We start from the raw sequence: 18,796 nt of genomic DNA on the forward strand, positions 1-18,796 counted from the left end.
TCTAGAGAAATACGTCACCATGCGCCTATTTTTTAAAAGTATTTATGTTTGTCTCAAATGTCAATAGGCGTTGTTTGTGTGACGTCTTAAGCTAACATTAATTTAAATCAAGTCCACAACTTTAACTTAATTTATCCATTGAAATATTACTTTTGTATCGGGATCAACTGTTGCATAACATTTTGCATAATCTATAGCTTTTGAAGAATAATATTTATAAATTGATTTAGATTCTTAGACAGCATTAATACGAATTTCTAATAAAATCTGATAAATGTATACCTTAAAGCTAACTTGACAATGTCATCCTTGGACATGAAATTAAACCGTAATACGAGATTTGTACCTTTTCGTTTCGAACTTGAACTTTGCTTGCTGTACCCGTTTATTACGACATGTTATTTTTCGTGGTTAAATCTGAGTACTTATCCCCAGTTATACTACCTTATTTAATTCTCGAACGGACCCGACAATGATTTTTCTTTATACACTGCTTGTCCTTGACTTCTACGCCGGACTGAGAATAAACAGCGACAAAACCAGGATCCAAACGCTTATATTTACCACGCCGATGTTTATCAACAAGACATATGGGGGTTCAAATAGGTTCATGGCTCATTTGAACTCTCAGGGATAGTCTTTGAAGTCAAGAACTTCTAAAAATGTGTCACCTTCACTCGCCAGGACGTGCACTTATCATCACGTAGCAGTACCGGTATGTGCTGGTTACCAGTACACTATAACCACGGAAGTATAAACTTCCATGCACAGTCCCCATATCAAAAACACCCCACAGTAAGGGTCTGCTGGCCATATAACGGCAGATAACTGAAGCAATTTCACAGGAACGGATGTGGTGTTCATATATATTTACCAGTTCAGTAACAGGAGCGGATTAAGGATTACTTGAAGTGGGAGAGTGGGGTTTGTCCACGGATGCGAAGCCAACGCCGCCCCCCCCCCCCCCCCCCCCCCCCCCCCCCCCCCCCATTGGCATGGGATTCGGGGGCGGCCGAAAAATTTTGTGATTTTAGAGGGCGAAAGGTGCCATTTAGTACGGTTTAGAACTATGAATCAGCTAGTCAAATTCTCATTTCAAGAGGGGACCATTGGTGTTTTTTTCTTTTTCAGAAATAGAAAGGGGGGGGGGGTCAGGACTCCCCTGACACCGCCTAAATCCGCCACTGAGTAACAATGAAAATATATGGAGAAAGGGTGGGTCCGTGGACGCGAAAACACATAGTTAGGCTTGCCTTTCATCTTGGTTCCTGCATATACCTAAACAGAAAAACACTACGCTTTCTCATCTTGATTATTCTAAGCCCGCACCTTTTTTCTAAGCTCTCTTCTCCCAGTTCCAGTGTTTATGTAAATATACCATAGGTGATGTTCTTAAAGACCTTATTACACATATTTACAACTGAGATCAGGATTATTTTCAATCAATATCCCATGATTATATTTCTTATATGTTTTGTTTACAACAATATAAGTAAACAGTAAAACAGGTTATGACCGTGCCGTCAAGTACCAAGGCACTGACTAACAGCATGGAAGTGAGCCTTAGTTCATCATCCTAGGCACTGAGTATTTTATCCGGTTGTCCCGTCTGTCAGTCATTTTTCTCCAATTTGAGCAAATACATGTATATATATATACTCCCCTAGCAAAAAAAGTGTCACCCCTAACATAATGCGTAAAGTGATACACAACCAATGTTCCTCATTCAACTTTTAAAAGGAATTTTTCACAAAAATTTACGGATTGTACAACCAATGAATAAACTGACGATTGTCAAAAATCAAAGCCACATCTCAGTATTTTGTACAGCATCTTCTGGATTAGAGGGCACCACTGTCGCGTCTGTGAGGGGAGTCAAAAAGTCCTGTAACGTTTGGGCATTGATCGCGTTCCACATACGGTGCAGAGTTTGATATCATTTATTTTTTACAGAGTTATCCCTCCGTTATCCATTCCCGAGGTTATTCCACACATTCTTAATGAGGTTCTGTTCTAGGGATTTTTTTTAGCTGGCCATTGGTGGGGCGTGTTTGTTTGGGCCTGGTTCGCATATACATGTATATCGGGTTCAGGTGACACTCTTTTTGCTAGGGTAGTATGTATTTTAAGCTGAACCTGATTCAGATGCAGAATGCGGGAGTACTTTTCTAGATGGGCTACTAGTATTTCAACATGCAGAAGTGCAGGAAATCATGATAAACGAAAAAAGTGCAAAATTGTGTCTTTACGTATGGATGCATTTTTGACACAAATTTGCAAGGGTGGTAAGCCAGCAACAGGGCTTTTTTTGTTATGACTTCATAATCGAAATCATCCCCTCCCATTTTGTGACTTTTGATCAACGCTGTCTATACATTTATTTTAACTAAATTTGATTACGATCTGTATTCGTTCAAATAAAGATGAGGAATTGTCTGTAATGGTTTTATTACATATATAGTTTTAATTTTCTGAATGGCTAAAAATCTTGTTTATGCTAGGGATTCATTATATACAGAAAATGGAATGATTGTATTAGGTGTGAAGTTTGGTTGCGACGATTGCCCAAAACTGAATTTTCATATGTGCTTGCTTTAATATTCCAGCCACTTAATTCATATTGTTCCTCTTTCTCGTTGATCTCAGGGTCAAATGCTTAAAAGTGGAGTCAGCACGTTTTTATCATTTACCAGATTTTCCTTCATATATAATTTGCTACATGTATAATGTTCATTATAAATGACATGTAAATTATCATACAGTACCGTATGAACGACACGCTCAACCGTTCTTCTTCTTCTGTTTTATTGAAAAAAATATATGATATATCAGGGGTGGATCCAGGATTATTTGAAGGGGGTGGGGTCCGGTTTTTCAGGAATGACAAGCCTCGGATGCGAAGCCGACCCTCGCCCCCTCCTCCACCCCCCTTGACGTGGGGTTCAGGACCCGTTGAAGAGTACTGGAAAATTTTGGTATTTTAGAGGGCGAACGGTGCCATTTGCTAGAACTACATGTATGATAAAGCTAGAACTATGGTTAAGCTAGTCGAAATTCTAATATCAAGAGAGGAGCATTTGTGTGATTTATTTTTCAGAAACCGAAAGGGGGGGGGGGGGGTAGGACACCTACCTCCCCCTTAACCCGCCACTGCTTAGACTGAGAGTTTTGCCTGTGCTGCGATCTCGGCCTCATTGTGACGGCTAGCACAAAATTCATGCGTTGTACTGGTTGTGCTTAAGCACGGCAGGAAAGGTCTCAAAAAGTGTTAACTTTCGACCAGTTTGCGCTCCCACACAAAAAAAAAACCCAGCCCGTCCCCTCCTGTGTTGACGCGAAAAAAAAAGTGGGTTGGGGGCTTTTAAAACACCATTCATTTTATAGCCTTGTACTAAAAATCCGTTGCCTTGGGCAGCCGTATGTGTGTGAGGAGGGGGGCTTCCCCCAATATATTTTGAATTAAGCCACTGATGTTGTGATTTTGTCATGTAAACCAAATATTGGTCTTCAAAATGGAAGATAGACTGCCTTGTATCAATAAAATTAACAAACCTAGGCTGGACTAGTCTCTATAGTAGACAGCGAATGGACTATTGCTCTCTACAAAAATTGCTCCGTTCATGAGAAGACGCGTTACTGTCTACCATTAAAAACCCAGTTCAATATAAAATAGAACGACTTTTTATATCAACCCTGTGTCAATTTTTGATTCCCCATCGAGTAAATTCTGAATCATTCTTACGTATATAGAGATTAAAATAGATTAAAATAAATGAAGAGAGAGAGAGGTTGAACAATAAGAACGGAACTATTATATACGGCATTTCGGTACTGAGTTTACTTGTGAATGGAAATCAGGGCTTTAAGCTTACTTTTACTTAAAAGTAACCTAAAAGTTAGCTCAGTATCCGTGGGTATTTCTAAGGGCAAATTCGGGACAAAGGAGGCCAAGATATGAAGTGGCCTCGTACCCGTTTCCTCTGTTTACACCCCTTTGACTTTTCTGCTGACAAACCGACTTTTCTCGTCCTGAACTCAAAACTATGGAAGATTTTTACCTAATCCGTCTCTTTAGTTGTGTTATTGAAAATGTATACAAATACCGTGTCCATATAAAAGTATTATAAAATAAATGAAATAGTTGTTATTGCATACAGATATCACACCTTGTAATGTATATTATACAGACTTGACATTTAATATGGAATATTTTTTCCAAATCATTTTTCATCAGTTTTTTCCCTATTTTACTGACTGATAAATGAAAATAAGGATTAAAATCGTGTTCTAATAACTTTTAATTATCTCTTTGATGTCATTGTGACATCAGTTCGTTAATGGAATTAGCCAGAGAAGCAAACAAAAACACATTGCCTTTTCTACGTCATACGGCAACCATTAAATGAGATATTTTAGATCTCCATATTTTCCAAATTATTGTCTGTAAAAGAGTTACACGCTCCACAAATGACCCTCATGTCAGTGTCTAGTCACAGTAACAGTCGCTGTTACGCCTGACCTCTTCTGGCTGCTACCAGCGCTCTCAAGCGGCAAGGCATTCCTTGGGATATGTTTTTAGAGTTCAATCTGGAATAACATTCCAGGCATCGGTCGAAATCTGTCCAATTTGGCCCAGTTTTGTTGTAGGACATGTAGGCCATTCATTTGGCGAGTAATGGCCTACCCACATATTGTCTACGTGGTTCAAATATGGCGGTTTTGATGACCAAGGTAGCTGTTCATTCCCTTGGTTCTCTAAGTAATCTGTTATTAAAAGTGCTCTGTGTGAACCGGCAATCCCACCCTACAACCTAAAATTGTTCTTAAGGTGCCCCCTATCAAATGATAGTCAAGTGGTTCCCAGATTATTCCTTTATTTAATCTGGTTCAGGTTTTCGTCGATGACTGCCATTGGTGTTTTGGCACCAATGTGGTATCCACTTCAAATACTGACGCTGTTAATGACCTAAGTCACTTTAGAGGCGGCACACACTTCGTCGTTGGCCTCTTCTGGATGTCTGTAAACTCTGTTTTGACTAGTTGAGCGGTACAGGTTAAATCTGACCTCAATAAAGAAAGCCACGAGGTTTCAGTGTTCAACCCAGAAACGGTCATGGTCCCTAATTCATTAGAGAAACATACAACGATGTTTTGCTGTTTACAGTGGGTTCCTCGGAGGTCGTCTGGTATGCTAACCTGCAAAAACCAGTTTGGTGTTCGCTAAGGGCCTTGAAAAATGCGTTTTGGTGGCAATTTACCCCCCATTCTGAACGGACTGGGTGGTTTTTGTTTAGTTGCAACGGCATATCCTGAAAGACAGTGGGTCCTGTACTCTGGTGGTAAGATTTTAATACATTGGGTGTGGCCTCTATGTAGGTACATCAGGCTGGGCATTATTCTATAAAACTGTGCGGACCGTTTCGTTTGGCGCAATTAACTGACTGGCAATGTCTGTCTTTTTCGCGCCATTTTGCCACAGATTAACAAACTTGCAAAGCACTGCATAGCTCATTTTACACACTGCAAAACCGACCACTTGCATGCAAAATTTCAAATTCTTCTATGCAGTAGTTGCCGACATATGGATACTTTTTTGACAGAACCGTGCTTTGCCAAAGCCAAGCCTTGACCTGCCCAAAGGAGCACTACCCAATTAAATTACATCATATTACATAATGCAGCAGCGTAACAAACCTGATATTCAGTTAATTGGAAGCGACACACCTGACTACACACTTCTCCATTCACATATCTTATATGAGATATTAGTTTTTTGAAAAAAGAACGCATTTCTACCTAGGCACACCTTCGAAACTGAAATATTCCATATTAAATGTCAAGTCTGTATGATGAATTACTGGCCTCACTTAAAAACTGACTTAATGCAACATGTCCCATTTCTAATGGAAATATAACATAAATAATAACCTGCAAAAAATTAATTATGGTGTAGAGGTATAACGTAATCTAAAGAGCCACAATATACCCGTTCTAAATAAAATTTTAAATGCGTAATTAAAACATACTTCCAATTTCCTACTCAAGCGCATGCTTTTCGGAAAGAGAATCCCTGTCATATATATTTAGTGGAGATCATATAAATATATATATTCCGAAAAATAACATACAAAATAAGTGCAATGAATTACAAAATAAATGCATATTAATGTTCATTGCATAATTTGAAAATCAAGCCTCCTCAAATACGGAAATTAAAACGTTTTCAAAGGCTCCATTTTGAACAACTGATAAAATCTTCTCCAGCCACGTATCAATTGCTGCCTGGCCGTGGTAAAATGGCACTCCCACCGTGTGACGTATGTACCAGTACGCTCTCTGTGAACCTAAAATAAAATAAACTACAACTTAACTGTGATCAAATCATTCAGATCAGATACAGGCTAGGTATCTTAGTAATAGGTAAAGCGGCCGAAGACTCGATTCTATTAATTTTTATTTAAGCAATTCGTTAAAACGTCTTTATTTGAAGACAACGTCTCAAGATCAAACGCTCAATATACGCCAATTTCAAAAATTGCAATATAAAACAGCTCACCTTTTCCTAGGCAGTCAGCAGTCCCTAAATGACCGTTACACGCATCAGACATCAGTGATTTCATAGCGCCACATATTTCACTGCGGATGTCTTCTTCTTTGTGACCATTTTTAGGAATTTTCTCAGCAAACCTAGCTGCAGATTCCTCTGGGTTGAAAAGGAAATCATACCATTTGTTTTCTTTGAGAAAAGAGGCAAGGAATTCCTTATGGGGTTTCCCCATTTTGTCAATTGTCATCAGTACCTAAAAAAGATAAAAATGAGTTTCAGCTCAAATTGATACAATTTTTATTTTGTTTATTTATTTATTTATTTATTTATTTATTTATTTATTTATTTGCAGCCAGGAAGTGTCTGTTTTGAAACTAAATGTATTCGCAATGTTGTAATTAGAGTGCGATTTGAATAAAATATGGAAGGAATAATTATTCTACTATATTGCTTAAACAATAATTTATATAACTTGCTATTGTATTTCAAGTTTGGATAGAAAAATTTTTCTAAATAAAATTTCGCAAAAAAAAAAAAGAAAATAATAACAATATATGTATTCATGCTAACCTTATTACGCAGATATCTCAGGTCCAAGGCCTGACATAGTAAACACAAATGATTGGCTAGCATCATCTGTAATATCTCCAGCGCTTCTCGAGTAAGACGAGAACTGACGAGAGCCATGGAGTTGACAGATTGGTTCTGGCATTCAGCAGAGAGCACGTGGTTGGACATTGGGTTGGCCAGGTGATCTAACTCTGACATGTACGATGCCATGGCAGTATCAGCTCCTTTGAAACCAAAATCGAGATTGATGTCTGATCCGCAGAGATTTGGCGGAAGGTCGTGGTTAATGCGATGGTTGACAATTTCTTGGAATTGTGCCAAAAGGAGCTTTCCACAGACTTGCAACGCTTGACGAGTTTGATCTAATGTTATTGAAAGCGTTTCTCCTTGGAAATTGCCTCCATGAGCAATAGTGTCGGTGCGGTGGTCGATGACTGGGTTGTCATTGGCACAATTCAGTTCCACGTTTATTCGTCGACAGGCCTCTTTGAGAGTCTCGATCACCGGGCCTAACCATTGTGGGGCCGTCCTTATGCTGTAACGGTCTTGCTTCAAAGACCCGTATGTATCAGGTAGATGCATCTCTAACGTCGAGACGGCGAGTTGACTTCCGTCCAATATTTTCAACATGTTGTTAGAAACTTCTTTCAAACCGACGTGCTGAAGGCAAGTATGGTGGACTGGATGGAAACTTTCCAATTTACCTTGTAGTGCTTCTACGGCCAGCCCTGTGCAAATCTGTGTTAGAAGGACAGCAATGTTGGCTTCATAAATGGTTTGAGCGGCGGTACCAGCAGCGAAAGAGGTGGCATTGATAATGGCGAGTCCTTCTTTTGGTCCCATCACCAATGGTTCTAGATTGGCTTCTTTAAGGGCAACGGGACATGGCATGATTTGACCTCTAACCATTACGTTGATATCTTCTCTTCCGATCATGGCTGCTGCTATATAACCCAAAGGCATCAAGTCACCACTGGCGCTGACAGATCCACGCAGAGGAACGATAGGAACGATATCGTTATTAATCATGGCTACCAGTAACTGTACCACGTCTGGACGTACTCCTGAGTAAGCCTTAGCGAGACAATTGGCCCTTGTGACCATCACTGCGCGCACCATGTCTGGAGGAAAGGTTCGACCCATCCCGGCATTGATGTGTTGTATCAAAGCTTTCTGCAACTTTTCTAACTCCAGAGTGCGGGTATCAGCGCTGTTTCCAAACCCTGTGTTGATACCGTATATAACCAACCTATCTTCGGTCACTTTCTTTCGAAGATACTCGGCATTTTGAGCCATTTCATTCAGGGAATGGTCAGAAATGGACAGCTTGATGTGCGTATTTTTGCTGCTCTCATGTACCTGTAAAGAGAGGTGATCGTCATAAGGTCCCAAGAATAATATCTCTCAAAATTATTGCATTTGAGACTCAATGTGAACATTAAAAATAGATGGATTTACATTAAAAAGCAAAAGTACACGCACGCACGCACGCACTCACACACACAGTTTCAAGGTTGAATATTCTCAATTCTGGAAATGCCACAGATCAATATGTTAGAAATGACGAGCTGTTTCATTATGTGGATAAAAGTGCCAATTCAATATACACAGGGCAGGTTAATATCTAGCTGATAACTGCAAAGAAAACTAATGTACGTACGTGTGCAATATTCAGCCCTTTCCCGTCAACTGTGAAGGTTTCTTCATCTCTGATCAGCTTTCGCTCCTGCATTAACTGTAATGTGAGACTGAGATGAGTTTTGTCCTCACCCATTTTGATATTTTCTTCCGTATGGCGTGTGCTTCTTATTTTTTTCTGTATTGCTTGTGTTTCTTTCTTTATTCTGAAATAGGAAAATGAAAGAAAAGTTAGACACACCATGTCATTTCCAACTACAGTAAACTAAGCAACTGCAGTATCTGCAAAAAGAAAATATTAAAAGCAAAAAATTCACCGCGTTGACTCTGCTATGTGTAATTATGTAGCATATTGTAGCCTCTATTCGGTATATCTGTACTTACCTGTTTCCACTCACAGTACGTTACGTGTCGTGTTACCTCGTGTTTCACTTTTTTGTAACTGTTAATAATCAGAGCTTTTATATAGTGTTCGTGCAGCCTCGCCAGGTCACCATCCACTTGTCAACAGTCATTTATTTTCGAAATGCGTCACACGGGTAGCGTCCTAACGTCACCCTGCGCCTATTTTGGTGAAACTTAGCCCTATTAGCCAGAGATGTCAACAGGTTGTTTGTCGGCATAAACAAGTCAGGGGCGGATTTAGGCCGTCTTCTGGGTTTTCCGGAAGACGGTCAGATTTTCAAGTTTAATTCTAATTTTTCTGTCGGAAGACGGTCAAAAGTGGAGGATGGATCAATAAAGATAATTCGGAAGCCTGTCAGAAAATATCTCTGGATCCGCCCCTGCAAGCACATAACTTAAGCTAATTTTATCCACTGAAATATTACTTTAATATCCGGACGAGCTCTCGCATGACAATTTTGAGCTTTTGAAGAGTGACATATCTAAATTGGTTTAAATTCTTAAATAGCATTTACATTGGAAAAAATCTACTAAATGTATACTTTTTGATAACTTGAAGCAGTTTACATTGATATTAACCTCGAAATTAAACCGTAAGCTAACCATTATATACCTGTCCGTTATGAATCAGGACTTTATTCGCTAGGCGCATATATTACTATTATTTTCCGTCGTATGAATCTAGGTATGGAAGTTTTGGAAGGAAAGCTTTGGTAGGAAAGTTTTATTGTGCACAGCTTGTCATCGGGTATTATGCTAAAATATCGGGACTGTGAATATACAAAATTATTTTTTCCTGATGTACACGTAGAATGGGGACATACCTCTTTTGAACATTAAAGGATAGTCTTTGATGTCAAGAACTACAAAAAATGTCACATTCGCCCACACCCCCAGTAACGATCTCCACGACGTATAACGACAGAGATCTAGACCTTTTACGATTTCACTGGAACGGCTAGAATTTCCGTATGTTCAGTAAGAATGAAAATAAATATACAGTAGAGAAGATGGATCCATCGAAAGGAATTGGAATATACCGGTACAGATTTGCTTGCCTCCACCTTTTCTTCTTGCTTCCTAAATAGGCCTGTATAAAAACCGAAAACACATTCTGTGCCCCCACTTCCGGATAATTCTACCTCCACTCCTCTCCTCCCCCAGTCATCAGTCATTTATTATGTGAGTATAGGTGAAGTTCGCAAAGAGCAAGTACACATATTTACAAAGAATTGTTTTTTATTAAGCACCATCCCCTGATTACATTTGTTTACACTAAGAGACGTAAAAAACACGCCGTTTATCCAGTATCAGGGCATTTAAGAGTCTCTACGTTCCTTTTTGGGGTAAGTGTTGTTATTTGTCGACCTGGTTTTGAGTCATTATGAAGTCATTTTGAGTCATTATGTAGAGGGCAGTTTTGGCAGGACAAATCAGTCGCAGTCTCCTTCAAAACTTCACTAAGGAGAAGCACTTACTGCTGATGTGGACGTACTGTAACTGTAAATGCGACTTTTGTACGGCTTAAACCTTATTTTAAATTGAAAGTAAATGAAGGAAAATTCTCTTGTGATGAATCAAAAATAAAACAAACGTATTTTAAGCGTATTTATTATTTAATTTTTCTTACCTTATTCAGATGAACTAGTGGAAACGAGCTCTTATAGAAATAACAATTAAAAGATATGAATCTGCGAAAATAACTCACAGGCCCTGTGTCAAAAGAAACTAAGTAATATTAACAGTAGGATGTCCTTTGGAAAAAGGTGCTAGGACTATATTGCAGGAAATGTGTTTCTAAGTACGAAATTGGTAAAATTCAAGAAATATTCGCACATGCATAGAAGTTTTGAACTTTCAAAGGAAAGCTCCATACCTTCCTCTGTTAGGCAGTCTTTGCATTTTTAAAATCTGAAAAGACGTCAAACATAAGGGATGGAACTTCCCTGTGGCACCGCCGAATAAAATACACATAACCGCAGTTTTTCAAACTTATTTTTAACTAACCTCAATAACAATAATAAAAACTGCGATGACTTATATATTTTTCCACAGCTGCAAATAATGCCCTTGAAATGTGAGTGTGACGCACGGATTCAGCTTTCAAATTGTACTAGGGCATTGGTCAAATATGAATATAAAAGCATAAACACCAAATACCAGTACAATCTAATGGAAAACAAAAGGCATATCTAATAATGGTTTACAAAAATCGTATTCGCTTTGCCAGAATTCTGCTAACCTGATTTTATTCAAATCCCCACAATGGAGGGTGAAAGGTGAAGAACATTGGGCTGTAGAATTTTAGACCCGCACATTTATGATTTATTGAAGACTTATCATGAGTTATGTATGGCATTTATTCTGCGTTAAAAATATATTTTTATCTGAAGAGGTCGTGTCCCTCCACCACAACAGGCACATTAATTATTCTGTCAAAAAATTGTTACCAAATACTAGTATGACCGCTGTAAAATATTGTACCGTGCAACGGCGAGCCTAACACGGAGGAATTTTACTATACTAGGGGAGTTGGTGGATCGACATAAATCCAATCAAATCATCATTGGCTGTATATTAAAACAAACGACATCTGTGTGCACAAGTCACAGTCTACCTCAAACTCATACGAGTGTCTCGAAAACTTCTAGATTTATTTCTGGATACCTGCTACTTGGTCTCAGCATTTACAGTAAATTACTGTAACCCTGGTTGGTTACTTATTTTTATGAGAGCGACGGCTTGGAATCACACAACAACTTCAGATGTGGTTCATGACGATTTTATTCCTCATACACGGTCTACAGTCTGGCACGCAGGCAGGGTCTGTCTCGTCGATCTCCCGGGGTCTCTCTCTCACTAACTGAGAAGCCATCATTTTATAGGGAATCGTTCTAAGTCCTGCGTGCCCAATAACTATTACTAAATGTGTGTAATTTATAGGAATAATAAAGGAACTAAAGGTAACATACGTGATTAATAGGAAGTATGAGAAAACTAAATACAGGGACTATATTACATTCCATAGTAGCCCTGAACACGGATATGTTCTCCGGGTAGGAAGGTTACATAACGCTCGGACCTGGGAATGGCCTCAACTGAAATTTCCCCAGGTGTAGTGACTGTTTTTGGTGGAAGAGATCAAAAGAGCGAAATGACTATAATGAGGCCAAAGTATTTCTACAATTTTAGAGTCGGCACCGGGTTTCCATTTTCTGTCATCTGAAAGGGGTGTATCTTCAATTACTTAAATAAATTACTCTACTGAGATTTTTGTTTCTAATTTTACATACAGAGGGGCATTCTAAGTTGGCATGATGAATAACAATAAAATGGTAGATGATTACGAAAAGATAACAAAGATTCTAAGCTTATGTGATGTATGATGTGTCAAAATATTTCTTGAGATTTTAGAGAAGCACTGATACATCACAAAGGGGGTAAGGTAATATTGGACGTGACAAATTACAGTGTGCCTGAGTATAAATGTAACCTAAGAACTTGAATGCCATTTATTTTATGTTAACAAACTTTATACACTCCATATATTTTTGAAACCCAGAGAAGTTACAAATCTACTGTTACAAACAAAATGCCACTATATGTAGCTCTACTGGCAAATATTTTATTATTTGAATATGCTATGAGGAGATGCTCCAAATGTGCTCCTTTCTGCTAAAGACACTCTTCTTTTCTACGGGCGAAGTTGTCGATGACTTTGATGTACTTTTCCTTTGAAATAGCTCCGATTTCTTGAGTGATTGCTGCTCTGGGATGTTCCTGTAGATTCAATCCGTCAGAATAAAATTTGGAGGTTGAGGACGGGGAGTGGGGGGGGGGGGATTCTTAATAAATTATTCATGGGCATGGACTTGGGTTCAGGAGCTAAAAGGTGCAAAAAGGGTTTAGACGGGGTATCGGCAAGATGAGGATACCCTTCATACAGCAAAAGTTTCTCTGGAGTGGCTGGACCAGAAGTTTCTTAACCGACTCATCAACTGTAAACAGGAACCTGAGTGGTCTCCGCATTCATCGACCTCACCTCCACCCCCAAGGGACGCGTTGTTTGTTTCCGTATATTTACTAATTTCTCTAGTTTTTAGAAATACGTGGGCTGTATATAGTCTGTAAACAGCAAATAAATGCTGATCACGTTCTTGGGTTACATTTGTTCTTGGACAATCGGTGAGATTATGCAGTGAGAGACCATAGCCAGTTACAGAGGACATAATCTAAATTAACATCAAATTATATTCTAGTAAGGCTTGACATGAAAAGTAAATCATGTATATTTAATCATGTTAGCGTGTCTTTTTCTTTTATTGAATTTCAACATGCAACTGGAGTATATTTATTTACATAAGATCGTAAAATGATAACTATAATAATGTAATGATCATGACACCTGTCCCTACTAGCCGTTAAATTAAAAGTTGAAGGAAGATGTTCTGTTAAATGTATTTTCTTGTTCTACATCTGTAACCATGACCAGAATCCGGCTATTCCTAAGGGGTGTGGGGCACAATGTTAATTTTTTCCCTATCTTCTTGTTGGGAATTACAAAGTTGTTTTAACATGAGGATAATGATGTTGTAAGGGCACAATGAAGAAAAAGTGCTTGGTTTTATCTCGCTTTGGTGCTTATACTGTTTTTTTTTGGGGGGGGGGGACAGGGGTGAAGGCTATTTTTAAAGGTGAGGGAGGGGGCATTGCTCGAGCTTGAACCGTAAAAAAACACTTAACTCTGTGGTGGGCTTGGCCAGTAGGTCACATGTATCACGCACTTTCGCGATTTTCAATTCTTGCATTGTCTCATGCCTGCCTATTACGAAACGTTATAGATTGTTTAAAAGCATACCAGTCATTTTCCGATTTGGTAGCAAGGTTGCAAAATTGATTTTTGCTGTTTTGATATACATGTATTATTTTAACCCAGTGATGCGAATTTGAGGACCGTCCCAATATTTGCAATTTTTTCATGATCTCTTCTTAGCTGTTGGACGTCAATTGGTGAATCTGAGAGAAAACAGAGGCTTGGTTTTGCAGTCCGTATACTAATTTATTTAAAATTATAAGTCACGCGGGGTCAATGCCACGCACTTCATTCTCAGCGAGTTTCAGTACATATTTGATATTTCCCCTCACTTTATTCACTGTGTATATGCACGTGCATAGGTGTGTGTGTGTGTGTGTTAATTCAGCAATAAGATAACGTCAGAATGATACGTCAACAAAATAATACATAAGGTCCAGTCAACATGGTCAAGATAGATAGGCCTCTGTATTCAATTAATATCAGTCACGTGCACTGACCATATATAATGAAGGTGCGCAGCCCACGAAGGACACAAATGCATTCAAACAAGAAGACTGAACCAGAAGCGAAATAATCCGGAGTGTGCTAAAACTGAGGTGAGTGAAGCTAAAACAAGTCTGTTAAAAGGTAACAGTCGACCCCGCGTGTGCTTAATGAAAGAGAAATAAGATAGGAAGAGAAATGAAATACGTTTTAGATACTTAAAGTAATGCCAGATCTTAGTAAAAACCGTTGTTGACCATGAATGGTACTTCTCGTAAGTCTGTTCTCTCTCCCTCTCATGTCCCTGGCCCGCAAACGCTCACACTCAATGATCATTTTGTCCTTTTCAGCAGTAAGGATCAGCAGTATATAATAGTGCTCTGACACTCCTGAAAACATAATGATGTCGGACGACACAACTCATATCAGACTCACAGTGGAATTAATGCAGAAGAGAAAATTGCTCAAGAACGCTGAAAAAGTTACTATAGACGGCAGTTGCCTCAACCTCGCACAAGTAAATTATTTACCGTATGATTTCAGCAGTTTATTAAATACTATAAATAGCTTATAAAATGTAAATTGTATCAAAAAATGTCTTCGAATGTCTGTAATGCTTAAAATCTTAAAAGCTTTTATTTTCCAAGTCGTAAGTGATACAAGTATATGTATTAGGATCAAATTACGAACACCCCTGTGTACATTATATCTTTAAATATTTTATTGTTAAATAATCGCCATTTTGGATAATATGGAGAATTTTGTTACGGACAGGTGGTTGAATGCAGTAATAGCACAAACATAAAGTTGGAAATCTCTGAACAGGCCGTAGATGAAATGGCGTTGAACGCTAAATATCTTAAAAGGAAAATCACAGAGGAAAAGCTCGTCATATACGGTATAAATACAGGGTTTGGAAACAGCGCTGATACCCGCACTCTGGAGTTAGAAAAGTTGCAGAAAGCTTTGATACAACACATCAATGCCGGGATGGGTCGAACCTTTCCTCCAGACATGGTGCGCGCAGTGATGGTCACAAGGGCCAATTGTCTCGCTAAGGCTTACTCAGGAGTACGACCAGACGTGGTACAGTTACTGGTAGCCATGATTAATAACGATATCGTTCCTATCGTTCCTCTGCGTGGTTCTGTCAGCGCCAGTGGTGACTTGATGCCTTTGGGTTATATAGCAGCAGCCATGATCGGAAGAGAAGATATCAACGTAATGGTCAGAGGTCAAATCATGCCATGTCCTGTTGCTCTTAAAGAAGCCAATCTAGAACCATTGGTGATGGGACCAAAAGAAGGACTCGCCATTATCAATGCCACCTCCTTCGCTGCTGGTACCGCCGCTCAAACCATTTATGAAGCCAACATTGCTGTCCTTCTAACACAGATTTGCACAGGGCTGGCCGTAGAAGCACTACAAGGTAAAATGGAAAGTTTCCATCCAGTCCACCATGCTTGCCTTCAGCACGTCGGTTTGAAAGAAGTTTCCAACAACATGTTAAAAATATTGGACGGAAGTCGACTCGCCGTTTCGACGTTAGAGATGCATCTACCTGATACGTACGGGTCTTTGAAACAAGACCGCTACAGCATAAGGACGGCCCCACAATGGCTAGGCCCGGTGATCGAGACTCTCAAAGAGGCCTGTCGACGAATAAACGTGGAACTGAATTGTGCCAATGACAACCCGGTCATCGACCACCGCACCGACACCATTGCTCATGGAGGCAATTTTCAAGGAGAAACGCTTTCAATAACATTAGATCAAACTCGCCAAGCACTGCAGGTCTGTGGGAAGCTTCTATTGGCACAATTGCAAGAAATCGTCAACCATCGCATTAACCACGACCTTCCGCCAAATCTCTGCGGATCAGACGTCAATCTCGATTTTGGTTTCAAAGGAGCTGATACTGCCATGGCATCGTACATGTCAGAGTTAGATCACCTGGCCAATCCAATGTCCAACCACGTGCTCTCTGCTGAATGCCAGAATCAATCTGTCAACTCCATGGCTCTCGTCAGTTCTCGTCTTACTCGAGAAGCGCTGGAGATATTACAGATGATGCTAGCGAATCATTTGTGTTTACTGTGTCAGGCCTTGGACCTGAGATATCTGCGTAATGAGGTAAGCATTTACCACATACTGAACACGTGTTGTTTAAAAAACATTATTTCGCGAAAGATAGCATCCCAGTCGCGCTAGAAAAAAATACTGGAATGTATGGCAAGTTGTTTTTATCATCATATAAACAAACTGAAGTAAAAGAACGTGTTACATTTAAAATCGCTTCTCCAGTTACATAAATGTGAATTCATGTTCGATAACAAGATAGACACATCCAGAATATCAAAACAATCTAAATGAAAAAGAAAATCGGAACTATTCTGCATTGAAAGCGAATGTTATCTTTTTAGGTAATAAGTTCAATGCGCAAAATGGGGAAACGCCAAAAGGAATTCCTTGCCACGTTCCTTAAAGAAAACAAATGGTATGATTTCCTGTTCCACCCAGAGGAATCTGCAGCTAAGTTTGCGGAGAAAATTCCTAAAAATGGTCACAAAGAAGAAGACATCCGAAATGAGATATGTGTCGCTATGAAATCACTGATGTCTGATGCGTGTAATGGTCATTTAGGGACTGTTGATTGTCTAGGAACAGGTAGGCTGCTTTTATTTTATTTTATTTTGATAATTGAACATTTTAAAATTAAGACCGTTATGAGGAATAATTATGGTTAAAGGAAGTCCTGACAAAAATCATAATTCAAAATTAAGTTGAAGTGCTTACTACTGCTTACGACTTTAAATCTTTAAAGGATCAAATTATTAGTTATTTCAGCACACTTAAAATAGACTTTTTTCGTATAGGAACGAAGAAGGCGTACTGGTACATACGTCACACGGTGGGAGTGCCATTTTACCACGGCCAGGCAGCAATTGACACGTGGCTGGAGAAGATTTTATCAGCTGTTCAAAATGGAGACTTTGAAAACGTTTTATTATCTGCCTTTGAAGAGCCTTGAAAAGAACATTTATCTCTTTTTTGTTTGTATCACTGATTACTAATGCTACAGAATAAGCATGCATGATATCAATCTGCGACGTTAGCCACTGGTTCTAGATGTACCCCCACGGGCAGTAAAATTTTGTTTAGGCCAGTAGAATTTTCAGAATGTGTACGTGAATGTGAGAATTAAGTTTTCAAAACATCGATTTAATTTCTTCTGAAATGTAATTTTTACATGATGATTCTTAATTCTTTAAAAAAATCAGTTGACAAAATTGAGGTCTTGTCATGAATACTTCTTTTGAAAGACGTGTGCTTGATAAGAAGCTTGTAGATATGTTTCATATACTTATGTTTTACGTATTTTAATGTTACTTTATACGGATGAAACACTTAGAAATGTTGATTGCTATATATCCTAAGAATTAATTAATGATTGATGTAATATATACCTTTGTAATGAAAAGGTTCTTTTTCAAGATAAAAAGAAAAGGTACATTTTGGACAGCAAATTTCATGTAATGCGCCTTCTCTTCAATGCATCACTTGATATAAGGAAAAAAAGGACTCAAACGTATTTGTATTACCATGTTTGAAAGGCAGATAATGTAATCTTGTTAAAAAGAGAAGAATAGGCTATTTATGACTTTGGGATTCAGCACCTTTCTTTTTTTATCGAGTTTCATGAGCTGATGTGCTTTCAGCCGCCAGGATAATTGGTGTTTCTGATACAGAATGAATAAAACGTTTTTTTTATTCCTCGAAGTTCTGGTTAACTACTACAGTATTATAGGTAGATCCAGGGTGGGCAGATTGGGCAAGTACCCCTCCCTTAGGTCCAGGAGTACCTCTACCCCCATCCACCCCCCAAAAAATAAAATAAATAAATAAGAAAAAAAAATAGAGTGAGGCAATCTCCCCTCTGTGCGTCTTGCATATTATGGTAAACACTCGTATGCTGTTTAATATAAGATATACTATATTTTTATGATTATTTAATTTTTCCCCCTGTCCCGCCTCAACTTTTAGCCAAATCTTAGATCGACCAGTGACTCCATTTGGTAGTAGCAGCCTTCACTCGTCCATTTATTAGCAAATTAGACTCCTAAAAGAGAAACTTGAGGCATTAGATTTATACAGAGTTAATCATTAATGTATTATACACACGCGCGCGCGCACGCACACACACACATACATTTACATCAGTATAAAGGCAGTGAAGTTAGGATTATGGTAGTCGTAGGGACCACAAATAGAATGAAATATTGTACACTTGTATAAGGCACATTGACATCAAGCGTGATTCATTTGACACTGACAAA

General features: G+C 38.8%; 2 protein-coding genes across 3 annotated transcripts; one reads left to right on the forward strand and one right to left on the reverse strand.

The window, feature by feature from the left end:
- Positions 1 to 5,825: 5,825 nt before the first annotated feature.
- LOC106161385 (uncharacterized) lies at positions 5,826 to 8,983 on the reverse strand. The gene is made up of 4 exons (XM_013538326.2): positions 8,778 to 8,983; positions 7,118 to 8,476; positions 6,557 to 6,800; positions 5,826 to 6,344 (listed from the first exon to the last, which is right to left on the reverse strand). The coding sequence occupies exons 1-4, from the start codon at positions 8,889 to 8,891 to the stop codon at positions 6,190 to 6,192; spliced, it is 1,872 nt and encodes a 623-aa protein (XP_013393780.2). The 5' UTR covers positions 8,892 to 8,983; the 3' UTR covers positions 5,826 to 6,189.
- Positions 8,984 to 14,388: 5,405 nt separating this feature from the next.
- LOC106161379 (uncharacterized) lies at positions 14,389 to 18,239 on the forward strand. Of its 2 annotated transcripts, none has more exons than XM_013538318.3 (5): positions 14,389 to 14,572; positions 14,810 to 14,976; positions 15,234 to 16,592; positions 16,883 to 17,126; positions 17,336 to 18,239. In XM_013538318.3, exons 2-5 carry the CDS (start codon positions 14,860 to 14,862, stop codon positions 17,488 to 17,490), a joined length of 1,875 nt encoding a protein of 624 aa, XP_013393772.2. In that variant the 5' UTR covers positions 14,389 to 14,572; positions 14,810 to 14,859; the 3' UTR covers positions 17,491 to 18,239. The 2 variants fall into 2 exon arrangements, with proteins under 2 accessions (XP_013393772.2, XP_013393773.2); XM_013538319.3 differs by having other exon boundaries at positions 14,409 to 14,572; positions 14,813 to 14,976.
- Positions 18,240 to 18,796: the final 557 nt, after the last annotated feature.

This window comes from Lingula anatina, chromosome 3 (genome assembly GCF_051362555.1).
Source record: "Lingula anatina isolate TDL-2025a chromosome 3, LinAna3.0, whole genome shotgun sequence".
Classification (NCBI taxonomy): Eukaryota; Metazoa; Brachiopoda; class Lingulata; order Lingulida; family Lingulidae; genus Lingula; species Lingula anatina.

What these genes read in the sequence shown, in the direction of transcription:
- LOC106161379 (XM_013538318.3), top strand. Translation starts at nt 14,860, where the DNA reads ATGATGTCGGACGACACAACTCATATCAGACTCACAGTGGAATTAATG. An exon ending in TGAGATATCTGCGTAATGAG is followed by an intron (nt 16,593 to 16,882) that starts GTAAGCATTTAC and finishes TTATCTTTTTAG; the next exon opens with GTAATAAGTTCAATGCGCAA. An exon ending in TGTTGATTGTCTAGGAACAG is followed by an intron (nt 17,127 to 17,335) that starts GTAGGCTGCTTT and finishes TTTTTCGTATAG; the next exon opens with GAACGAAGAAGGCGTACTGG.
- LOC106161385 (XM_013538326.2), bottom strand. Translation starts at nt 8,891, where the DNA reads ATGGGTGAGGACAAAACTCATCTCAGTCTCACATTACAGTTAATGCAG. An exon ending in AAGGGCTGAATATTGCACAC is followed by an intron (nt 8,477 to 8,777) that starts GTACGTACATTA and finishes CTCTCTTTACAG; the next exon opens with GTACATGAGAGCAGCAAAAA. An exon ending in TGCTGACTGCCTAGGAAAAG is followed by an intron (nt 6,345 to 6,556) that starts GTGAGCTGTTTT and finishes ATTTTATTTTAG; the next exon opens with GTTCACAGAGAGCGTACTGG.